This window comes from Erpetoichthys calabaricus, chromosome 5, assembly GCF_900747795.2.
Source record: "Erpetoichthys calabaricus chromosome 5, fErpCal1.3, whole genome shotgun sequence".
Classification (NCBI taxonomy): domain Eukaryota; kingdom Metazoa; phylum Chordata; class Cladistia; order Polypteriformes; family Polypteridae; genus Erpetoichthys; species Erpetoichthys calabaricus.
The window spans coordinates 209,037,958-209,063,509 of NC_041398.2; the positions used below are offsets into that span (position 1 = coordinate 209,037,958).

General features: G+C 37.1%; 1 protein-coding gene across 2 annotated transcripts in view; it reads right to left on the bottom strand.

Moving 5' to 3' along the window:
• The window catches only part of vps13a (vacuolar protein sorting 13 homolog A), a 285,577-nt gene that overhangs the window by 183,303 nt on the left and 76,722 nt on the right, over positions 1-25,552 (bottom strand). For both annotated transcript variants that reach the window (XM_028802445.2, XM_028802446.2), the window contains exons 12-17: positions 23,934-24,040; positions 21,414-21,585; positions 20,276-20,338; positions 18,393-18,522; positions 7,266-7,360; positions 3,174-3,316 (exon numbers count right to left, since the gene is read on the bottom strand). In XM_028802445.2, the coding sequence (XP_028658278.1) occupies positions 3,174-3,316; positions 7,266-7,360; positions 18,393-18,522; positions 20,276-20,338; positions 21,414-21,585; positions 23,934-24,040 (710 nt within the window). The remainder of the gene's footprint in view (positions 1-3,173; positions 3,317-7,265; positions 7,361-18,392; positions 18,523-20,275; positions 20,339-21,413; positions 21,586-23,933; positions 24,041-25,552) is intronic.

The window sequence follows — 25,552 nt, forward strand, 5'->3', positions numbered from 1 at the left end:
CTGGTATAACCAGAGGAAACCCAAGCAGACATAGCAAGAACATGTAAATTCCATGCAGAAAGGACTCTTATTGCAAGGTACAGTAATCCCTCGCTATATCGCGCTTCGCCTTTCGCGGCTTCACTCCATCGCGGATTTTATATGTAAGCATATTTAAATATATATCGCGGATTTTTCGCTGCTTCGCGGGTTTCTGCGGACAATGGGTCTTTTAATTTCTGGTACATGCTTCCTCAGTTGGTTTGCCCAGTTGATTTCATACAAGGGACGCTATTGGCAGATGGCTGAGAAGCTACCCGGCTTACTTTTCTCTTTCTTTTGCGCTGACTTTCTCTGATCCTGACGTAGGGGGATTGAGCAGGGTGGCTGTTCGCACACCTAGACGATACGGACGCTCATCTAAAAATGCTGAAAGATTATCTTCACGTTGTGATCTTTTGTGCAGCTGCTTCCTGAAACGACATGCTGCATGGAGCTTCGCATACTTAAAAGCTCGAAGGGCACGTATTGATTTTTGATTGAAAAACAAACTCTGTCTCACTTTGTCTGCTCCTGACTGAGGGGGTGTGAGCTGCCGCCTTCAACAGCTTTGTGCCGCGGTGCTTCACATACTTAAAAGAAAAACAGCCCTATTGATCTGTTTGCTTTTCTCTCTATCTCTGTGACATTCTGTGCTCCTGACAAGCACTCCTTTGAAGAGGAAGATATGTTTGCATTCTTTTAATTGTGAGACGGAACTGTCATCTCTGTCTTGTCATGGAGCACAGTTTAAACTTTTGAAAAAGAGACAAATGTTTGTTTGCAGTGTTTGAATAATGTTCATGTCTCTCTACAACCTCCTGTTTTTCTGCGCAAATCTGTGACCCAAGCATGACAATATAAAAATAACCATATAAACATTTGGTTTCTACTTCGCGGATTTTCTTATTTCGCGGGTGGCTCTGGAACGCAACCCCCGCGATGGAGGAGGGATTACTGTAGTAGTGTACCATTGTGCTACGGAAGGCCTATTCAAATACCGGCCACCAGGGCTCTAGACTGCAACTAAAATGGAATCAAATGCAACCAAAAATAGGCTTTTGTGATTATCATTTCTACTTAGTTTGCCAGTGGCAAATGAAATTATTGAAACTTGAAACTCATTATATTGTAACAGATGCAAAAGGCCAGTTTTTTTTGTTGAGAGTATGTGCTGTTAACATATGCGTCAGTATGGGTTCCCCTTGCATATCCCTGAGCCGCATAAAGGATGGTTTATATTATGCACTGAGTGGGAGGGAGTTGAGGCAAAAATTATGTCAGACTTGGAGCCGTGCACAGGAAAATATTTCTAAGTACACTGCGCTGCTGACGGGATGGCCGTGTATTCCAAATAGTGAATTTCTATGAGACACTGGTTACGCTTGTGCCAGAATAATGAACAAAGGGCTGAATATGATGCAACTGGTCATCAAAACAAAAGGTAAGCATGCAAAACATTTGAAATTCATCTACCAATCATATAGGTCCCCTGTTATGAATATATTGTTGTCCTGTGGAATTCAGTTGTCCCTTCTGATTTGGCGTGGCACACTAAGGTGTGATTGTCACCGATCTCCTAGTATTCATGTATTTTTGCATACCATTTCTCTTTTCATTTAACACATACTCCATGGAGGATCTCGAGGATCTTATATTTCAAAAGTTAAACAAATGTTATTGCTAATACTGTGCAATTTTTTGATTTTATGCACTTTGTGAGATGTGCCTGGGTCAGATGTGAGCAAAATGTTTATTTTTTATTTCAAAAATGGAAACAAAGTATTGCTACTACCTCAGATTCTGTTCAGTTATAGCTTTTTTGTTGTTTTATTTATACATTTTTGATGTGCCTGTGTTAGATGTGACCGAATGTAAACAGGGAACAATGAATAAACATTACTTGTTTTTAAATACATTAATTTGTGTTAATTTAAAATTTGTCATGACCTGTTGTTTACCGGCTTGCTTACCAACTGAAATTGTAATTGAATAGCCCTGCTCTACTGTGTCGTCCACAGCCTAACACACATGCTTTATTTTCAGCAAAATTTCAGACTATAGTGGTGGTTGTTTAGGGATGGTTACATTTAACAAAATAAAACAATAGTGCTAGAATAAAAAAGACGGAAAATAAATGACAGAACCAATAGGGGACTAACACATACAATGAAAATTCACTGATTAAGCAACCAATTTAGGCAGAATTTTAAAATGTCGGACAGAATTGATCATTTAATCTGAAGTTACTTACTCATTGGTAATAAAGTAAAAGGTGTCAAAATAAGCCTGCAAATGCTTGTCAAACTCAAAAAGAAAAAAAACAGAAAAAATTCAGACTTGAGCATCAGCAGGGTTTTTGCCCTAGGAACCAAATTACCCAAACTATTCTATAACATTTCAGTAATTATTTACCACTCTGATGCTGATTTTTCTGATCATAAAATAGGTCATTACAATAGCAGTTGACAAGAATTCATAATTAATTGCAGAATTACAGTATTTGAGGGTTCTTCTAGAGTGCCTTTTTCTCTTACACGATTTGGCTCAAAAACTAATCAGCACATCATCATCTCATAACAGGCTTAAATTTCGAGTTTGGCATTTGTCCCTCCAGCCATTTTAGCTCTAGACTGTCCTCAAGAAACGGTGACGCACAGACACACACACACACACAAACATACAGATGTTCTGTAAGTGCCAGTGTAGTGGTCCTTCTCTCAGGCCAAAAAATCCATTGATGACTTACCCTATGCTTTGTCACAGTTAGCATTTTTGTCCTGGCAACCTGACACCACAGGACAAAGGATACCAGAACTTTTAACTTTATGCCTAGATATATGAGTTGCATAAGTTTCTTGTCCTAATATGTCACGTGTCACATTCAAATGTTGCATAAAAACATATAGCTTAAGTTAAGAATGATTTAAAACATCTGCTTACTTACATTTTACCAGAATATTTAATTTATATATAACCTTATTTTCTTCATTTAGTTATTATTTTAACAATTAATAGTTCCTTCATTATTAGAATGTCTAAAGGCTTAAAGGAAAGAATTGCACATACACATGATAGATATTAAACAATATACTCAATAAAGAGTGTAAAAGGGTTTGGCTACTTGGTGAATACTAAATAAATTTCTGTCTTACTTAACAGCTTGTGCACCAGGTCTTTGAGTCAACTGTGCTCCCAGATCAATAACAACGACTCTGAGTAAGTCTGGTTTACTCTTGTTCTCTTTAATCGAAACAGACATGCTTATTAACTGGACAGACACTTTCATGGCTTCAAACTGTAAAATAAAGTAAAAACATTAAAAAAATGAAACACACATTTTATATAATTGTTTTCTTTAATATTCTAAATAAAACAAGTCTTGTTATTTCCACATGCAAGCTACCACTACACATTAAACAGATTAAAGACCTATACATTTAAAGAATATAGAGCAGTAAAAACCCACATTCTTTATTGCAATTAACTAACAGAGTGAGGATAACTCTTATTTGAAAAATGCATTACAAGTACTAAGAAATATATATTGAACAATAAAGACAACAAATAAATTAACATGCAGGTCTTTAGTAAAATGTAATGAAAACCTATGCTGACACTGGGAGAATATGCAAAGATACACAAGGATAACAACTAGGTTTAGGATTTAGACACAACGGTAGCATCAGCACTAATACGTTTTCTATAAAAATAGGTTGACCTGGCATATTCCTTTCTATTAAAATATTCTCCCAAGAAAATGTATGGTTACAGTGGTGGCAGAAAGTTTTTGAACCCTTTAGAAATTTCATATAAGTATGATATTAAACATGATCAGATTTTTACCTAAGTTTTTAACTAGATAAAGAGAATCCAATAAAATAAATACTATAAATTTTACTTGTACAGGCAGTCCCCGGGTTATGTACAAGATAGGGACTATAGGTTTGTACTTAAGCTGAATTTGTATGTAAGTTGGAACAGGTACATTATTTTAATAAATGCTATTTTTGACCAACTGTAACCAAGTGCTCTGCCAATGAATGATGGAGTTTCACCTCTCTCTGACCTTTTTATTATTTCTACTTTATTTTCCATGGTGATGGTTTTTATCTTCTTTACTATATCACCAGCACTTGCATCAGATTTGTGTTTCAGAGACATTCTTGAAGGGTGAGGACAAAAGGTTAAGATGAGCTCTTCTGCACAGCACAGCACACGTTATCACAGCAGGAAGGCACCAGTCATCAACACATCTGATGTTTCTACGGTATACTGAAGTATAATTACAAGCATTTCATAAGTTTCAAAGGCTTTTATGGAGAATTACATTAAGTTTAAGCAAAGAGTCAGTATTTGCAGTGTTGGCCCTTCTTTTTCAAGACCTCTGCAATTCGCCCTGGCATGCTGTCAATAAACCTCTGGGCTAAATTCTGACTGATGGCAGTCCATTCTTGCATAATCAATATTTCAAGTTTGTCAGAATTTGTGGGGTTTTGTTTATCTACCCGGCTCTTGAGGCTTGACCACAAGTTCTTAATGGGATTAAAGTCTGGGGAGTTTCCTGGCCATGAACCCAAAATTTCGACATTTTGTTTCCCGAGCCACTTAGTTATCACTTTTGCCTTATGGCATGGTGCTCCATCATGCTGGAAGAGGCATTGTTCATCACTAAACTGTTCTTGGATGGTTGAGAGAAGTTGCTCTCAGAGGATGTTTTGGTATCATTCTTTATTCATGGCTGTGTTCTTAGGCAAAATTGTGACTGAGCCCGCTCCCTTGGCTGAGAAGCAACCCCACACATGAATGGTCTCAGGATGCTTTACTGATGGCATGACACAGGACTCTTTTTTTCCCCGGATGCCCCAAATAATCGGAAAGGGGATTCTGAGAAAATTACTTTACCCCTGTCCTCAGCAGTCCAATCCCTGTACCTTTTGCAGAATATCAGTCTGTCCTGATGTTTTTCTTGGAGAGAAGTGGCTTCTTTGCAGCCCTTGTTGACACCAGGCCATCCTCCAAAAGTCTTCGTCTCACTGTGCATGCAGATGCACTCACACCTACCTGCTGCCATTCCTGACCAAGCTCTGCACTGGTGGTGCCACAATCATGCAGCTGAATCAACTTTAAGAAACGGTCCTTCAGCTTGCTGAACTTTCTTGGGCACCCTGAAGCCTTTTTTACAACAGCAGTGGAAATGGGGTTTTTTGGGATTAAGCTCATTTTCATGGCAAAGAGAGACTTTGCGATTAATTGCAATTCATCTGATCACTCTTCATAACATTCTGGAGGATATCCAATTGTCATAAAAACTGAGGCAGCAAACTTTGTGAAAATTAATATTTGTGTCATTCTCAAAACGTTTGGCCACAACTGTACAACGTTTCAATAGGATTACAGCCATGATTTTTACTCAGCATTCCAAAACAGGAAATTTCTTTGGTAGAATGATTTGTAAGTTTAGGGCCAACTTTCTCTTGATCTTCAGATCATAGGCAGATACTGTGTTATTTTCCTGTAGAATTTGCTGGCACAATTCAGAATTCAACTTCCATTAAAGATGGTATGCCATACTGCTCCACAAACAGTAAAGCAGTCACAAACCATAATAGTGTTTCCATCATATTTTACAAATAAAATAAGGTTCTTATGATGGAAGGCAATATTTGCTTTTCTCCAAACATTAACACTTCTCTTTCAAGCCAAAAAATCATCTATCATCATAACATTCTTACAATAGCTTTCTGGCTTATCCATGCAATCTTCAGCAAACTTCAGATGGGCATCAGTGTTCGTCTTCGAAAGTTGTGCCTTTCTCCTTGCAACACTGCCATGCACACCAGTATTGTTCAGTGTTCTCCTGCTGGTGGACTTATGACCAAGGACATTAGCCAATAAATGAGGCCTTTAGATCTTAGATGTTCTCATGGTGATTCTTTGTGAACTCCTGGCATATTGCATGCCCTCCTCTTGAAGTGGCCTTTGTTGGTCAACCCCTCCTGGGGAGGGTAAAAATAGTATTGAATTTCCTCCATTTGTGCACAACAGTGGACTGGTGGAATACAAAATCTTTAAAAAGTGTTTTAGAATCTTTTCCAGCCTTGGGAGTATCAACACCTTTTTTCTGAGATCCTCAGAAATCGCCTTTGATTGAAGCATTACAAACTTCCACAAACCTGTGTGGTGAAGATCCATCCATCCATCCATCCATCCATTTTCCAACCCGCTGAATCCGAACACAGGGTCACGGGGGTCTGCCGGAGCCAATCCCAGCCAACACAGGGCACAAGGCAGGGAACCAATCCTGGGCAGGGTGCCAACCCACCGCAGGACACACACAAACACACCCACACACCAAGCACACACTAGGGCCAATTTAGAATCGCCAATCCACCTAACCTGCATGTCTTTGGACTGCGGGAGGAAACCGGAGCGCCCGGAGGAAACCCACGCAGACACGGGGAGAACATGCAAACTCCACGCAGGGCGGACCCGGGAAGCGAACCCAGGTCCCTAGATCTCCCAACTGCGAGGCAGCAGCGCTACCCACTGCGCCACCGTGCCGCCCCGTGGTGAAGATCAGATGTTGATATTGAAGATCTAGATTTATGTTCTTTAAACAGGACATGACCTCCCACCCTCACAACTGATTGCGATTTCACTGATTGAAATACCCAACTCTAATTTACCCTTCAAATGAACTGATAATCCTAGAGGGTCACATACTTTTTCACACACAAAAATGTAACACTGGATTGTTTTCCTTGTTAAATAAATAAACAAGTGTTAAAGTTTGTATGTAATTTGTTTAACTGGGCTCTTTTTATTTAGTTTTAGGACTTGTATTAAAATCTGACCATGTTTTAGGTCATATTTTTACAGAAACGGAGAAATCTGAAAAGGGTTCACAAACCATCTAGCATCACTGTACATACTTTAAGGTGGTAGTTTAATTTATAATCTCTATACTATAATCTACTGTATAATGCTTATATAACTATAGTCTCTATAATACTTGTTACTTTCTGCTGACCTGAATATGTGCATGGTATCACAGGTATAACATCGTAGGTCCAAATCAATTCAATAGAAAATATGGACAATACGTTTATGTATATGATATGAATAAATAATCCATGCCAAATAGGTAGATCCCTACTGTAATTTTTTTCATTGTCTCTTTCAAGTTCACTTAATCTTCTCTATTGAAATAAGAGAAAAAATTAAAACTAAATTCACTTTCTTGCCTCTTTTGGCAGAGTGGAGTCAATGGCTGTTTCACTATACCCAATGGCCTTATACAGTTTTGTCTTCTCTTCAGGAGTCATCAGTTCTTCAAAGCCTAATAAGACAAGTAAAGAAAGCAGTAACACAAAACGTTTTTACTTTTTTGTATTATAGAGAAACGAACTTCATTTTTATATGTGGTATCACAAAGATTTATATAGTGCCCTTAAAATGTATTCACTCCTGAAATATTTTTTGTGTTTTATTAATAATATACAACATTAAATCACAATGGATTTAATTTGGCTTTTTATATAGAAAAAGACAATTTATGCCAAAGTGAAAACAGATCCCTATAGTAGTCTAATTATAAATATAAAACAATAAATAATTGATTATTAAGTATTCACCTCCTTCACATCTGAATTTAGCAGCCTCATTTCTGGTCTCTAACAGCTTTGCACATCTGGACACTGCAATGTTTCTCCATTCTTTTTTGTTAAACTGCACAAACTCTGCCAGGTTCTTAATTGGACAGAGATGTGGACTTGACTTGGCTACTGCAGAACATTAACATTGTTATTTTCAAACTAGTTCTGTGTAGCTATGGCTTTATGCTTGGTGTGTGGTTGTCTTGCTGAAAAACACATCTTATCTCAGGATGTTTGTCTATTGTAGACTGCATTAGATTTTCCTGTAGGATTTCCCTGTATTTTGCTGTTCCGGGACCTGCTGCAGAGAAACATCCCAACAGCATGATGCTGCCATCAATATATTTCACGGTGAAGATGGTGCATTTCTGATAAGGTGCAGTGTTTGGCTTACACAAAAAAATGGTGTTTAGCCGAATGACGAAAAGTAAAATTTTGTCTCATAGAACTTTTTCCAGTTGACTTCTAAAAAAGTCTAGTCAAGATGTTACGTACGATTTTAACAGTGGCCTTCTCTTCGCAATTCTCCCATGTATCTGTGACCGGTGTAGCACCTGTGCAACAGCTGGTATATTCCCATCCTCATCCATTGTAGCTTGTAACCCCTTTAGAGCTATCATGTGTATATTGGTGGCCTGCTTTACTAGTCTTCTAGTGCACGACCAAACAGTACTTGAAGATGTCACAGTCTAAGCAGATTTACTGTGGTATCATACTGTCTTTATTTCTTGATGATTAACTTAACTGGACTACAAGGAATATTCAATAACTTGGATGTTTTGTTGTATCCATCCCCCGACTTGAGCTTTTTAAATCACCAATTCATGGAGTTGTCTCAAGTGTTATTTTGTCTTTGTTGTACAGGTTAGGCCATGACACTGACTCACCACAAGTTGAACCTGCCACATACAGATGCGTTTATCCTTATATATAATTTGATAGTATCCGTATGTATGGTGTTCGCGTCAATACCCCGTATGTATGGTGTTCGTGTCAATACCTCGACTCAATACAAGTTAGAACCATGCAATGGGACTCTGCCTCTGCAGTTAGAACATAACGTGGCAAACACTGACACAGTATTGCATGATTGGCTAAGAATGTTCGAATGCTACAGTGACGCAGCTGGATGGCCGAGTATAGTAAGTTGTTGTTGGTTCGAGCAGATAACAGTAAGTTCGGTTGGTTTTTGGAACGTTGGTTTGGTGGGGCAAACTTTCCAGGACTAACATCATTGACTGACTTAAACCCTTCGACAGCTCCGGAACCGTTAAGTAATTTAGAACGTATCGCCATTTGCTTGGTACGCTGAAATCTATCTTTGGGCAGTTCGGTTTTGGCATCCGTCCTTCTGACATCTATTGGCAAACGAGTAATGACGGCTGGGTATTAACAACGGTCATTGGTCATTGGCCAAAAAGGTCTATTTTAAGCACAAATCAGTGCCACAATAACAAAATCATTTCAAGGACTTAAAAAAACAATTCTTTGCAGAGAGTATGGATTTCACAAACGTAGAATCTGTAGCCCGCTTCGATCGGGCTCCCAGTCACTATGTTTCTTTAAATTGCCAAGAGATGGCGGAAGTGTCCAAGTATGAGAAGGTCGACCATAGATATAGAATTACTAAATGCCGCATGACCAGCACCATCGTACGTCAACGTCGTGCAAGTGGCACTGCTGTGGAGTGAAGTAATGGATAAAGATGCCTCACGCATGTGCTGCTTGGGACTGTACAAACCACTGTACGCTCCAAACCAGATCCCAGGGGATTACATTTCATAGGTGTTGCTGAACAATTCTTTTGGTTATATTTCGCCATTAGAAAATCCCATTTTATAATCTTATAATCTCAAGGTCACCTTACAATAAAATTAAACAACATTAGTAAAATTAAAACAAGAGAATGATAATTCAAACATCAATAATTAGCAATCAAACAAAGATAACTGCCAGTAACCTTGCAAAATTCACAATTGGTATGCCAGCTTGAAAAGAAAAGTTTTAAGGGCAGTTTTAAAATGTGTTATTGAATCGAGCTGACATATATGAGCCGGAAGAGAATTCCCGAATTCAGGAGCACTATGAGAGATGCTCGAGCTCCCATAGAACAGAGTCTGACGTGTGGTACAGAAAGTAGAGCTGCAGATGAGGATCTGAGTGAGCGAGAGAGGTGTCAGTCTGTAGGAGATCTGTGAGGTTCTGGAGAGCTTTAAATATTAAGAGCGGTATTTTGTATTGTATTCTGTAGTTAACAGGGAGCCAGTGAAGCTGAGAGAGAATCGGTGTAATATGTTCAGTGGATTTAGAACAGCAGGTTATTATCGAGGCAGCAGAATTTTGAAGAAGTTGTAAGCGATGGATAAGTTTTTGTGGGATGCCAGATAGAATAGCATTACAGTAATCTATACGTGAGGTGACTCGGGCATTAATCAATACTTCAGTACTGTGTTGCGTAAGAACAGGACGAAGTCTAGAAATATTTCGGAGATGGAAGAAGGCAGTCCGCGAAATGTTACTTATATGGGAGGAATTATTTAATAATAATAATAATAATAATTATGAGTATTATTTAATAATTGCCTTTATTAGTGTATAAATGGATATAAATAATTACATTTAAACAATTTGCCAAAATCTGTTATATGTAAACGATACTGTTTTAAACGTTATTGTTTTTTCATCAGAAAACCCAGTTTCCACGTCTACATGTATTAGTTTACATGGCACATTTACCACTCGCAATAAGGCGGACGCCCTGACGTATCGCGTTGACTGGGCAACACAGTGAATGCGGCGTCTATCTATATATGTCTATGATTTGTTCACTTTCCGACGTAGTATAAAGTAAATTCATCTCACTGTGGTGCGTATTCTGTATGTAATACCACGTAACACATTATAATTCTCCTGCTTTACGTGAATATACCCATGCCACCGAAAAAAAGATGTACAATTCCACAGTCCACTTCAGATGCCAGAGAAAAGTCTATTTCAAGGGCGTCTCAAACGCCACAGCAGACACAATCCAAAGTGGACGAACTTACAATAAAATGTGAATCAGAAAACATGTTCTATTTCTTTCATTTGGGAAATTCACCAGTTATAGATTCCCGGGTAATCCTGCTAGTACTAAAATAAACTGAAACCCCTTGACTACTGACAGGTGATCTCCATTTATCTAATTAGGTAATTTCTAAAACTAATTGCATGCATCAGTGATGATTTATGTGTGTAATATTAATGGAAGTGAACATTTATGGGTCAGCTATTTTGTGTTTTACATTTGTTATTAATATACAGGACACCATTTTGCAAGGATCTTCACTCACTTTAAAATTTAAGTGTCTTTATCTGTTTAACAGTGTCAGAAAAGGTTGTTAAATACACTGATTAAATATTGCATAACAATAAAATGTAAAGACATCCATGAGGGTGAATACTTTAGGTACTGTATAAACACAGGATTTTAAAATTGCCTGCTGTACAACAAACTCTGCTGTATACATGACAACAGACATTTGAATAACTGACTGAATATGTTTAAATTCAAAGAGCTTTTTAGGTACTGCTTTTCTGAAAATAAACAAACATTTGCGTGAATAGTTATAACAACACTGATAAATAAAACCTTAGTATATACTTAGGAGACAAAACTAAAGAAAAGTATTTTTGTTTAGTTTCAGCAAAAGTCAACTAAAGTTTTTAGTTTTAGATAAAAGGTCAAAAAATCAAATTGACTTTAACTATAAATGTTCACAAAACCTGCTGTGTAAACTTCTTGGTAGGGAAGAGTTTGGATGAAAAATAAGATAAGTGATAGTACTGATTCCTGCCTGTACTTTCTGTTTATGTTTCATATGGTGCTCCATATTGCAGCAGTGTGTTCCATGGTACAAACAAAAACAACTTATACCTATGCAGCATGTACATATGATACAATATACTTGTGATGTCTTAAAAGTGTAAAATTATTTTCTGCTGTTTGTTTAACTTTCATATGCATATGATAAAAAGAACAGGCGCACTACCTTAAGTTATCAAAATGTCCAAAACAAATGAAATAATACCCGAGGCAGAAAAAAGTAGCTTTACAAAGGCAACAGTGCATCTTTTCTACTTCAAAAGAAGACAATATAGTAATTTGGCTTTTTAAAATAAATACTGTCTTTAACTTTGGTTTTATTTTATTTTTAAGTAAATCGACTTGCAGTATTTTTCTTTTTTTCAATATTTGGTATTGTGGTGGAGTTTCCACAAAAAACAAATTAATATTTTAATTTATGTATTTTATTATGTAATTAACATATTTTAAAAATACAGAAGCTAATGTTTTATTTCATCTTTGATTTGCTCAAGGTTCCTAAATGCATTTTTTCTTCCTTTTTTACAGGGAGGTTTACATGTTAAAATGGTGGCAACATCAATTAATTATCTAAGAAGGACGCTTTGAGAAAGCTCAGATTATGGGGTTAATGTCACCAAAATCTAGCTAAAGATAATAAGAATAAAAATGTAAATGTTAGATTGTTGCTGTAAAATCCTTGTACAGGGTGAGCCAATGAAGTACCACATTTCTCAAGGTCATTCCGCGAGATAGAGGCAGCCAAGTGGGTTGGGGGTCCTTTGATAGGTGATCCCTTGAAGTTTTCAGTAGGTAACATGCCTTGGTCCGGTGCGCACCATGCTTTCACTGTTGAAACGTTCTTCAAAAACAACGAATTCATTATCACTATGCAACATGCCTTCCAAACACACTTCAGCATTCCTCCCAAAGATGACAATTGCAATTAATTTTGCAGTCTCCTAGATGTTCAGTATGCAAACATGCTTCTGCCTTTGGCATTTCCAACATGTATTTGAGGAGGATTTTGCAAGGAGGACCTTAATTTCCATCCATGCAAATTGATATTAATGCATGAACTCACTGAGAAAGACTGGGAGAGCCATTGAGAGTTGTGCGCGAACATACTGCAAACCATTCATCAAGATGCCATCGTCATGTGCAGTAATGAGGCACATTCATTTGAATGGTTACGTAAATAAGCAAAACTTTCACTATTGGTCTGAAACCAACCCTCATGAACTTCATCAGAGACTCCTGGACAGTGAGAGTATTACAGTTTTGTGCGCCATTGCAGAATTTGGCAGTGTAGGCTCTTATTTTTTTGAGGAAGGGGGAGCAACGGTCACCGTCACTTCAGAACGTTACATTGAAATGCTAGGGAACTTTTTGCGACCCCAACTAGAAGAAATGGAGGTGGTGGATGCCTGGTTTCAACAGGATGGAGCAACAGCTCATATGGCACAGAGATCCATGCAACTTTTCTGGGAGATGTTTCTAGGGAAGCTGATCTCCCTGTGAGGCAATGTCGGGTGGCATTCACGTTCACCTGATCTTGCTGCATGTGATTTCTTCTTGTGGGACTATTTCAAGTCGAAGATATACACATCGACCCCAAAACCCTGAAGCCATCAAGAACCGTATTTGACACGAAATCACCACTATTCCCCATGAAATAGTGAGCGTTCAGAAATCATCTAGTAGAGTGTATCGCTAATGATGGCCACCACCTTGAAGACATCATTTTTAAAACACAGTGAAAAAAATTTATATTTTGTACACCCTTTCTTGTGTCGTAATGAAATTTATTTTATCTTGTAGTATTTTTGTAGAATAAACGTTTGAAATGTGGTACTTCTTTTTGGGTCACACTGTAGAACAATATGATATTTGAACAATCATATGTAAAGAGTTGCCACCTTGCATGAGGGAAAGGAGGCATCAATTGTCTCCATTTTGGCTACCTATGTGCTTCTATGCTTTCACCTGTTCAAAGATGTTACACACAATGATGAGGGAGCATTATTTGTATTGTAAGTAATGAATAAATACCGTAGCTGTAAACTATATCTTTTTTTTCTGGTGATGCTGGAAAATGAAGTCAGTCCCCATATGTCAGAATTAAACACACTGCAGACAGTTAACTGAAGATAATTGCTTAACTCAACAATTAAAAACAGGCCATAAGTCTAGAACGTCTTTATTCCTGATATGGGCAATGTCTATTGTAGCATCACTCCACATCATTAATTATGCTGAAGTGCTTAATGTGTCAGAAACTATGCATTTGATAAATAATAAAACACAAACAAGACAGGAAAATACATATAGTATACAACGTAATTGTCAACAAATACAGAGTAAATAGGTCTTAAACTCTTCTAGCTGGAAGGTCCATCTCCCAAGAACTAAGCATTTCCTTTGTTCACCTCTCAAATGTAACGGTCTCTTTCATGAAGCTGATCTGTGGTTCTCCTGTCAGTTAAACATTTTTTTCAAAACTCTTAAAACTCATTCATCGCTCTGGCTTGAAATAGTTTTAAATCTACTGTACATTAAGGATCACATATAGTCAGGTCTGGTATAGAGGTGATCCTACTTTGGTTGTAGGAAAACAAAGCTAGTGGCTCATAGTATCCCTGAACCAAACAGCCTTCCACCTCTCAGGTAGTCACCATGCTAGCCATTCCCTAAACATAGCAGATAAATTTCTCCTCAAAGCTACTAGACAGAAAAATACTGACCTCCAGTAAGGGTTTCCTTTGCTAGCTCTTGAATGAGCATCCCGACTCCAACTTAATTAACTAGTGACCCTGTGGTGCTACCTGTTTTCCAAGAGGTCTTCTGAATTTTTGTCAGCCCTCCAAGGCCTTTTCTTAATAAAATGCTAGGCAACCCTGTGTCACCTGCCCTTTAGCATTTTGTGACAATACTACAAGTACTCACTCACCTGCTACTTTTTCACTTTCTACTACACTGGTGATCCTGCCATGTTCTGAGTCTTCAGTCTGGCAGCATATAGCCAGTAAGGCACTCCTACGCATTGTTGGAAGTTTGCATATTCTCATTGCATTTGCCTTTTTTCTCAGTGCTCTCATTTACACCCTCATCTTTATTTCAGTCTGTTTAAACTTCTAACAATAATTCAAAGTGTGAAAAATCTGAGTGAAAATTCTCTAGTAAATAAAAAGAAAGTAAACTGTATTTGTAACAGGAATACACGGACGTTTACCCCATGTTTGTGGGTTTACTCCTACTTATATTTGAAACACTGCACTTTTTAGCTTCAGATGAAAATATAGTCTTAATGTTTACTGCTGAAAATGTAACGTTTTTAAAAAAATTACTTTAGATTAGTTTCTAACAAAAATTACTATATAAGGAATAAAAAGACAAATCTTCTATTTTGCTCAACAATAAAACTACATAAAAAAAGAAAAAAGAGTGGGGGGAAATGTGTAAAAAAACTCTAATAGGCTTAATGTGCTATAATGCTATAGGGTGCATAAAGGAGTACTCCACATAAAAATGCTATTTTTTGCACCTGTTCCTCACTTTGCATTTTTTGTATTGATATCTAAGAAAACAAATTCATCTGTTGTTCTCATAGAAACAGAAGATAACAAAACTCCTAATGCAATGTGCTTCAATGCAAACTCAATATGGTTAAATAAATGATTTTCAGTAAATTACCTTTGGCACAACAGCAAAACATATTCAAACAAGAATGAGTTTTAGAACTGAAGACAGGACCTCTCAAGTAAGGGGGAAACAGGACTTCAAAGTCAAAAAGCACAATTTTGATTGAACATACTTTATCATCATGCAGAAGAGTCTTTATTGAAAATTGTTTAACAATACTTTACTCGGAAAATATGGCGTCATTTATGTTTGTCTGTGCTAGAGTCCACATGCATCTCTGAGCCACGTTGACTGTTCATAGAGGCATGTTTCTCGCGGATGTGAATGGCTGTATGCAGCGTGTAAAACAGTTTGCGAGGGGTATCCCATGGGATCCTTAAAACAATCCTTTAAAACTGAGCTTAAAACACAATGAAGGAAGCAGTCTTTAAAAACCAATAAGCCCTGTGCCTCTTTCATTAGCGTCTCACCTGCTTCACCGATGCAGGCCCTGCAACAGTCGAGACGCTCTCTCAGCAGCTGACCTTCTCTGTGCCTGACTCCACTACTGTCAATCGCCTGATTAAAAATGGCCTTTTGAAGGGGAGCTAGGGACCCGCTATACCACAGGAACACATTGCCTTCGAGCCTGCTCTCGCTCACTCTAACGTACCTGCTTTCTCTCTCTCCTCACTCGCTCGCATACTGCACAGGGGAGAAATGCCCGCAGCACGACTCCACCCAGAAACCGTTTCAGCCACACTTCCACGCCCCTCGCTACGCTGTGAGTGCGATGATTATTTATTTAAAAATGGCCTTTTGAAGGGGAACTGTGGACCTGCTATACCACAGGATCATCTGTGATATTGCCTTCACATTGTTTTCCTTTAATTTCTGATCCTGTCGAGCAGATCAGACACCAAGGCAAACAACACTGAATAATCAATAGCTGCAACTACTTTGCCCGCTCCAACTCCTCACCTGAGTCAGTTTCGCCTGTGTTCAGCAGTGTTTCCCAAACTCGGTCCTGGTGAACCCCTGTGGATGCAGGGTTTTATTCCAACCAGATTCCTAATCATTAATGCCAGTGAAACTCATCCGTGATAAGTCGGTTTTTCAAACGCAGCCGTGTAGCAGATTAGTCTAGCAGGATGTAATAATCCGAGATGAATGCGTGCCCCCGCACTGAGTGAATAGCCAATGTATATTGAGTCTAGAAAACATGATCAGCAAGTCTTTGATAGGCTGCAACAAAATGATGAAAGAACTGGCACATTTTTTTCACACAAGCTGGGTGGGTGGGTGTTAGTTAGTTAATTAGTTACTCGAAAGATTTCAAGATTTAATATGCACAAGCGGCCCAAACCAGAAAAGGCGGCTGGCAAAAAGAGGCCGACAATTTAAACGCGTGTGCATTGTACTTACTGAAAGCAGCATTACGGATTTTGAAAATGTTCATTTTTTTCCCTCTGCTTAAAAAACATTACAAAAGCGGCTTGATTATGCAATGTATACTATGCCGCGGGTTGGTATGCAGCGTGTAAAACAGTTTGTTTGTTGCGGATAATTTGCCTTTTACTTTTACACGAAGACAATTTCCTGTTAGATTTGCCTTTGCGAAGGCACAGGGCCAAGCTTTCAAAAAGATGTGCATGTATCTGCCAAAAACAGTTTTCAGTCACGGACAGTTGTATGTTGCTCTCTCCAGAGTTCCATCTTTTCATTCACTTACTGGTACGCCTGCAGGAACACGTGCAGCGAGCGAGCGAGCGACACACACACACACATACAGGCGCGCGCGAGAGAGAGAGAGCACTGGACGCATAAGAATAATAATACTTTATTACATTAATATACCGGTGTTTTCAGTATTCAAAGCGCTATCCACACAGGGAGGAACCGGGAAGCGAACCCAAAATCTTCCACAGTTTCCTTACTGCAAAGCAGCAACACTACCACTGCGCTACAAGGCATTTAAAGAATGCACCGGGCTCGATTTTGCTTTCACTTCTGTTTACAGCGTTCGGGTCGTAGCATGCATTATTGCAATGTTACTTTTCTTGGTGGCTTATTACATTACGGATGTTTCACATGTTAAATTTTTTCCCTGTGCTTAAAAGACATTAAAGAAGTGTTTCTCAACTGTGACTCCGGAACAACTCAGTACACAAGCTATATTAAGTGTCAACAACGAAGACTCGCTACACCTTTATGAACAAGTGCTGAAACTTATCTCTACCGACGAAGTAACTTTCACCAGCGTGGCCTCCATCGTCACAGACGATCCCACTTTCAGTCACGGACAATTGTATGTTGCTCTCTCCAGAGGTCCATCTTTTCATTCACTCACAGTGGTATCCTCAAATATGCCCCATTTGGACAATTGTGTCGTTCAGGAAGTGTTTACCCATCAATACATAATTATGCGGCATATGCTACAACACAGGTTGGCTAGTTCAATTTAAAACTTGAAGATTTTTTTTCAATATACAATTTTTGTTCAATTGGGATTTTTCAGAGGCAATGCGGGACTCAGGGTTTGTCTGTTGAACTCGGGACAGCCCCGCTCAAATCGTACATCTGACAGCTTTGGACACAAGTAATCCGAGACTTTTTCATTAATATTTTGACACTGTTTGGTGTTGTTAATATCTGGTCACCATTGAAGTCTACTGTATCAGGAACTTTGTTATCTACATTCTCCAAGAAAGCATACTGTATGATTAAAAATGTTCTTAGTCATCTCTACCAACAGCTCAAGGTAATAGAAAAAAAATGAAACTGGATGAAATGGACTTGACCATGAATGATTACTGTAGACTGATTGTTGGATAACAGTTTCAGATACTGTGTGTAGATCACTCAGATTTTTTTAATGATTTGCAACATGAATTATATCAGGTGCAGAAGCCATATTTTATAATGCACCTAATAATTATATGTATCAGAAGGTGCAGTGTACCATATACATATTAACTTCTTATATTACGCACAATGATTGTGTCAAGCAGTGATTTTACTACATGAAAATTTATTTCAATTAAACCTTGATAGCAGGTTTCTTAATAAAATAAAAATAAATGATGAAATAATGCACGTCCAGAAATTGTGTCAGGTGCACCAATCCACTTTTTGCATATTTCTCATCTGTTTAGATTAGTCATTTTTATCAGACACAAATTACTAAACCACTCAGAATCGGAACATTTCTTGTTTAAAACTTAAATCAGAGAGTAGAAAATTAACATTACCTGAAGCTTTTATCTCTTTATCTTCTTTCTTTTCACCCGACCAGTTCCACATCCAGCCAAACCATCCTCCAGACTCCTCTTCATCCATCTTTACTCCAGGCCTGTAAATTTTCAGTCCTGCCTTTGAAGCCTTAAAAAGGTAAATCAGAAAGCAGCATGTATGATAAAAGCTATCAATTCTGTACAGTGCACTGTATGTGCCAGGATCATTCAGGTACAGTGCATCCGGAAAGTATTCACAGCGCATCAGTTTTTCCACATTTTGTTATGTTACAGCCTTATTCCAAAATGGATTAAATTCATTTTTTTCCTCAGAATTCTACACACAACATCCCATAATGACAACGTGAAAAAAGTTTACTTGAGATTTTTGCAAATTTATTAAAAATAAAAAAACTGAGAAATCCCATGTACATAAGTATTCACAGCCTTTGCTCAATACTTTGTCGATGCACCTTTGGCAGCAATTACAGCCTCAGGTCTTATTGAATATGATGCCACAAGCTTGGCACACCTATCCTTGGCCAGTTTTGCCCATTCTTCTTTGCAGCACCTCTCAAGCTCCATCAGGTTGGATGGGAAGCATCGGTGCACATCATCATTTGATGTTAGTAATATCATTTGTCACTGGTAAAGTAAGGATGAAGCAAATCCTCTTAATTTGTTTATACAGAAAGACAGTGACTTTGAATTTTTTTCCATAACTCACCCTCTCTAAAAAATGAAAATTACTTTCAAAAACATGAAACAGATTCTCACCATTTTATCTTCGTCTAATAAACAAAATGTTTTAGAAAGCCCACGACCGGATGAAAATTTGACACATAATTTTACTCTGGAATTTGTTTTAATAATGTCCTTGTCCATTTATTCTTCAAAGTGGACATTTGACTAGTTAATTTACATATAATGGTGCACATTCAAGATCCATAGTGAGAAGCAAGGATTAGGTAGTTCCACTTGAAGGTTTTTTGAGCAAGCTCTGCGACTTTTTACAAACAACTATTTTAAGAAGATTTCATTTATAAAGCTTAATACCATTTCATACTTAAGCTAGAACAACAGGATACTCTCCGCCTGATACATAATGCATCCTGAATGTTAAAACAGTGATTGCTCTTTATACTTCTGTTGCAAAATGCAGTTATTCCACAAATCAATAAGCTCATTTTCAAATCTGGTTTCTGAAACACCAAACATCTATTTGAGCTCCAAAGCAGATTTTACTTCAGTACTAAAGCGATTTTCAACTGCACGAATCATTGGATAAGTGGTCTTAGATAGTTAAAATGGCCATTAAATTCCCTTGAACATTCAGCAAGAAAATATGCGATCTCCACTGGGTGGAAAGCAGTGCTTGAGCAGCTGACTTACTCGGGCACTCAGGGATGAAAATTGAGTAAAATCAACTTCTTGATGTTGTTCTTGATAGACAAATAGCTTTTCCTGAAAAGCCAAATCATTACTAACAAGAACAGTGACAATTTTCTTGTTTCCTTGCAACTTTACATTTACGGCGTTTAAATGCCCTGTGTTGTGTACTTGTGGAAATGGGGAAGATGTTGCCCACAAGTGAAGAAACAAAATAAAACCCATGTGCTTTTATAAGTGTGCCTCCTGCGTCTAACTGTGTTGGGTTGGGTGGCTGGCAGGTCCCTACTGGTGTCACAAGGCATAAATCTTAAGTACAAAAACATTAAAAAAAATATTTGAATTGAGATCCATTAAGATGTTATTAAATATAGCAAAATAATTATTTTTAACAAAGAAACAAAACATTAAACTTAACTGAAGATAAATGATCAAAATTTAATAACACAAACGTAAGAAATTTAATTTCATAATCACTTAATGAAGAGGAAATTCAAGAATGTAAAACATACCTCCATTTCTGCTTGCTGCCGAGCAAGAGTGATGTTAAAGATATCCAATGTTCTTTCAGATTCCTTAAAATTAAATATCATATGTTAACAATTGCAAAACCATCCCATACCTTTGTAAGCATAACCTAAAAAAAACAAATTTAACAGCCTTACTGGAATAAACAGGTATAATGACTAATCATAATACAACTTATGTGCAAGATATATTAAACCCTTGAATAAATCAGGAATACAAATTATACTGAGAGCATGTACTTCTGCTTAGTTGTGCTCACTGAGATATTTATGGAATTAACCAGATACACTAAATAACATCAATCCATTCATTATTTAAACTTGTTTATTCAGAACAGGGATATGGGGAATCTGAAGCCCATCCCAGGATGGATCGGGTGAAAGACAGGAACAATTCTAGGACAGTGCACCAATCCATTACAAGATGAATACACACACACACACACAAACTATATATTTATACATATCATAGGAGCCAGTTTAACAACACCAATCCACCCAAGCTGCATGTCTTTGGACTATGGGAGGAAACTAAGCAGCCAGAGGAAACCCATGCAGACACGTGGAGAACATGCAAATTCCACGCACAGAAAACTTGAGACCTGAACCTTAGTCTACTTGTTTTAAGGCAACAGTGCCACCAGAGCACTAACCATGGCTCAAAGGCCACAACTTTGACAAAGACAAAGACTGCTTTCTCGTATATATTACTTAAACAAGGCAGTGAAGGTGAAGTTAATGAATTTAGACCACTTTTCAGATATCTGTTTTCACTTTGACATTAAACAGTCATTTACTGTTGATCAGAGTTAAAAAAACAAATTAAATATTATTTGATTCAATGTTGTATAACAATAAAATGTAAAAAACTTCCAAGGAGGTGAACACTTTTTATAGGAACTGTATTTTGCATGCTATGTATACTTTCTGTGATATTCATGTAGTCTTGTAGTATTAATTGTTCTGAGAAGGTGTGCAAGAAAAAAATAAAATTTTACTATGCACACTTTTTAGTATGTACATATGATAATAAACATGAAGTGTCTGTGGATTACAAAGATTACCGGTGCATGAATAAATGCTTAAACTGCATTTTTTTGCTTAAATACAATATTGTACAAACCATTAGGGACTTCAACAGCTGCTCACTTGGCTCCTTGTTTGTTATCTTTCTTTTATACTTTTCTTTGTACTCCTTCACATGTTGTCGATGCAGATGTATGTACTTCCATGACCACATCCTAAGTCTAGGTTTAACATTAACTTCCAGAATGCCAGTAATAATATATTTCCACCTAAAAAATGTAAAAATTCAAAAATTATTATTCAAATGCAATTTAACATGATTCAAGTAAAGAACAGTCAAATATTCATCAACCTTTACACCTGCTCAACTTAAAACCCACAGAAAACAATGTATAAACCTGCTACGTAAGTCAATCTTTCATGTCAGACAGCAAATTATCATTTACACCTACACTAAATGCATGTTTGTTACTTGTGAAAATAAACAAACACCAAAAAAGGAAATCACAAACAAAAAAAATGCAAACTTCACAAAAAATAATTTCCAAAACATTAGGAAGTAATGAAGCAAACACCTGTGCTGTGGAAAGTAAAGCAATAGCACTCTGAAATAAAAATCGGCCACAGAATAATTCTGTTTCTGAAACTTAATACTTGGTATTTGTAGAGAAAAACACAAAATTATATATAAAGCAGATTTCAATGGGAAACAACACTGAACAGCAGCAACTAATATCAAAACTAGGGCTGCAACAAACAAATATTTTGCTAATCGATTATTTACGCAAATAATAGAGTAGTATAATCAATTATTTAGCATGGTTGAACATTAGGGGATGTAAATTATATGAGATGCTACACCAATTGCCCTAGATAGCTAAAATTAATACTGTTTTTGTGAACAAGTTCATAAAAATGTCTATTTTACAGTCACTAAAACAAAGGTAATTTTGCATACAATGGTTATTTGTCTTTGTAATTAATACATCGTTGTTAAAGAACAACCAAAGCTGGCATTTAAAACAAAAGTGCATAGATGTATACTAATAGCACCAGTGTCCTTAGTGTCCAAAATTTGTGATTACAATCTTCTTTATAATATTGCCAATGATTCAATTAAGGTTATCCATTGTGTGCTAATGAATAGTGTTGTTTAAAACAGCATGGGGGGGGGGGGGGGGAGTTATCCCATTTAATGAATATTGTATGAACAAAAGCCAATAATGTGTCATGTCATGACCTGTACTTATTGCAAAGTGTGAAAGCAGTTTTCTCATCAAATACTTAACCTACTTTCCAGAAGGGTATTTTGGATTTTTGTTAAATTTCCAAATATTGTGATTTATCCATTCATTACCAAAACTGTTTAAATGGTTTGATTTATTCATTACATTTATTTATAACAATGCAAAAAAAAATGCATACTACTTTCCTGTTTGTAATGTTTCTTAGGTCTTCTCATTTTATGATGCTCCTAAAGATGCACACAGCATATGCAGCACATCAGCAAAGCAGTATACATGTTTTGTTTTTTGGTAGATGGCTTACTAAATATATCAATTCTTGGTGCTGTTGAGGAGAAAAGTCAAACCTTGTGGTGAATTTGATGAAAACGCAACACTTTCCAGGATGATTTTCTTTCTTAACTGTACTTTACTTCCAAAATATATTTGTAGTGAAGTTACATCTCTTACAAAATTCTCCCTCTGTTGAAGTGCTGCTTAAAATCACATTGTACTAAATCAGTAGGCTAGTTGTGATTGGAAGCTTCAAATTTGTCTAGTGTGACGAAGCCTGAACATATGTCCAAGTGTTCTGCAATGAACTGCCGACCTATCCAGGGGTATTTCAAAATTTTGCTTTCACTCTTATCAAATTAAGTGCTCTATTTTTTGTTAACATCAACCAGTATTGGCAAAGGATTTGTGCATGTTTCAATTATTTCAAAAAGCTTATTTACTACAGAACATTGAAAATTACTCTCTAACACAAATAAGTCCAAGGTAAGAAAGAACTACTAAAATTTTCACATATTATGCAATGCCATAGAAATAATTATTTTTTCTATTTAAATAGTAGAAAACATAAACACATACTGTTTCATAAGGAATTAAGTTTTTTGGCAAAGCAGTACCTCTCAGGTTCCAAAATAAAGCCAGAAATACCAAAAGATACACGTCTCCCGACTTAACTAAATATAAGCAGAGGGTGCTTATTGTGTTAAAAAATATTCTAAGACATGGTGAAAACCAAAGTACTTTTTATCTAAACGGTTACACATTAATCTGTGGCATACATACCCTGGCTATTTAATAATTGAGAAACAGGTCAAGTAAATATACTGTACTTAAAACTAACAAGTTACAAAGGAAAGAAATCTAATTAATTGGTTTATACCATTCAACCATCAATCCATTAATTTTCTAAGCTCTCCTAAACCATGAACTCTTATTATTACAGTCCATAAACAGTCAGTCATTCTAAAAAATGTTCACCTATATTGTTTAAGAAGCAGAACAATGTAAAGATCTTTGCAGTCGTGAACACTAAATTGGACTAAAAAAAGAAGGAAAAAACTCATAAAATTAATCAATAATAGTACAAAAAGTTGGTTTACCATAATACTGCATTATAGTGTACAGGTACATCTGGTCTGTATTTTCGGTAAGGTAAGTTGAGGGTCATCCTATCAACTGAACCAAGAAGTTCCAAAATACTGTGATACTAAAATGAAATGAAAGAAAACATATTTTAATAAATACACTTTTTTAATTTTTGAAGAAAATATGTGTTATAATATGTTTTATTAAGTTTAATGTCACTGTTCTCTGTGCCCACTGTTATGGACTCATTCATACAGGCAGACCAAGTATGGTACACAGGGGCACAGCATCAGCATTTAGAATTGCCGAGCCAAGCACAGGACTAGAGAGCCAAAAAGACAACTGGAGAATTGAATAGTAAGCTTAAAGACAGACTAGTATATTTCTGTCTTCTGTCAGCACACCATTCTCTTACCTTGTTGGGAGAATGAGAATTGTATTTAGGCATTGTGCTATTCCTGTATTTTTGAAGGTGGGCTTTGAGTCCTTTCCTGTCCTTGTTTGGATCCGGAGCCAAGAGCCTGCACATGGAGCAACCAGGATATAAGGATGGACCTACGGCCAACACTTTGAAGCTGCCGGGCGGAAGATTATGTCTTCCGTCCGAGGCCGGGCAGAAGATTATGTCTTCTGTCCGGTTAAAATCCTTTCAGCGTTGTGATGAAAGATGGCAGACTGCGTAAGTCAAGATACACACATGCTGGATATGTCTGTCATTATCTTCCCGTTTGTAATACCGCTTGAACCTGTCAATAAAGAGCTAAATTATCCTTATACTTCTCGTGTAAATCTTGTAACCGTCTTATTGCATGCTGGAAGGGGATAATACCTTTTTATAAATAATTATTTAAATACAGGTTAATTAAAACGCCGCAATTGAAAAGAACACATTTCCAGAGAGCTAATGCCTCTTAAGGAAACATATGCTGCTTATAGGGTTTTAAAATGATATAAAACTAGCTGTGTAAGCCTGTGCTGTAAAAAGTCCGGGATCTCAGAAACTACTGAAATCGTCAAAAAAAATTGAAATTGTCAAGTAATTGAAAGGACCTACTCTGGGCATCTCTCTCCTAGGAGGTTTCGTTTTGTCAATGTGCTCACCTCGCTTCTGTATTAGCAGGTAAGTGAGTGACTTTCTTCTGAGGTTTCATTTCACCAATGTGCAGGCCTCGCCCTTACCCCAACTCCAGCTCTCACTTCCGGGCCGGACAGACACACACACTTCCATGCGTAGACGTTTATATACAAGATTATATAATATTCTCCAATTAGTTATATTTGAAATATCTTTAGGAAATTAAGCTATAACAGCTTTTCATTCTCCCTTCCATTACCCTGATAATCCTAAAGACAAAAGGTAAGGTACAAGTCATCAATTTAAATGACCTCATTGTGAAAAACTGGAGTTTAAGAGTGACAACCTGGAATGGTGCCCAGGTATCTTTTAACACCATATATATGTTTGGAAGCTGCAATTATCTGTTTTGCAGCAGAGAAGAGAATAGAAACTATAAAGGAAACCATTCAAAGTATACTGGACACCTAGGATGTCAGGATAGATAGAGAGATAGATACTTTATTAATCCCAGGGGGAAATTCAGGTTGTTGGGAAGGTCAATTCAACTTCAAATCA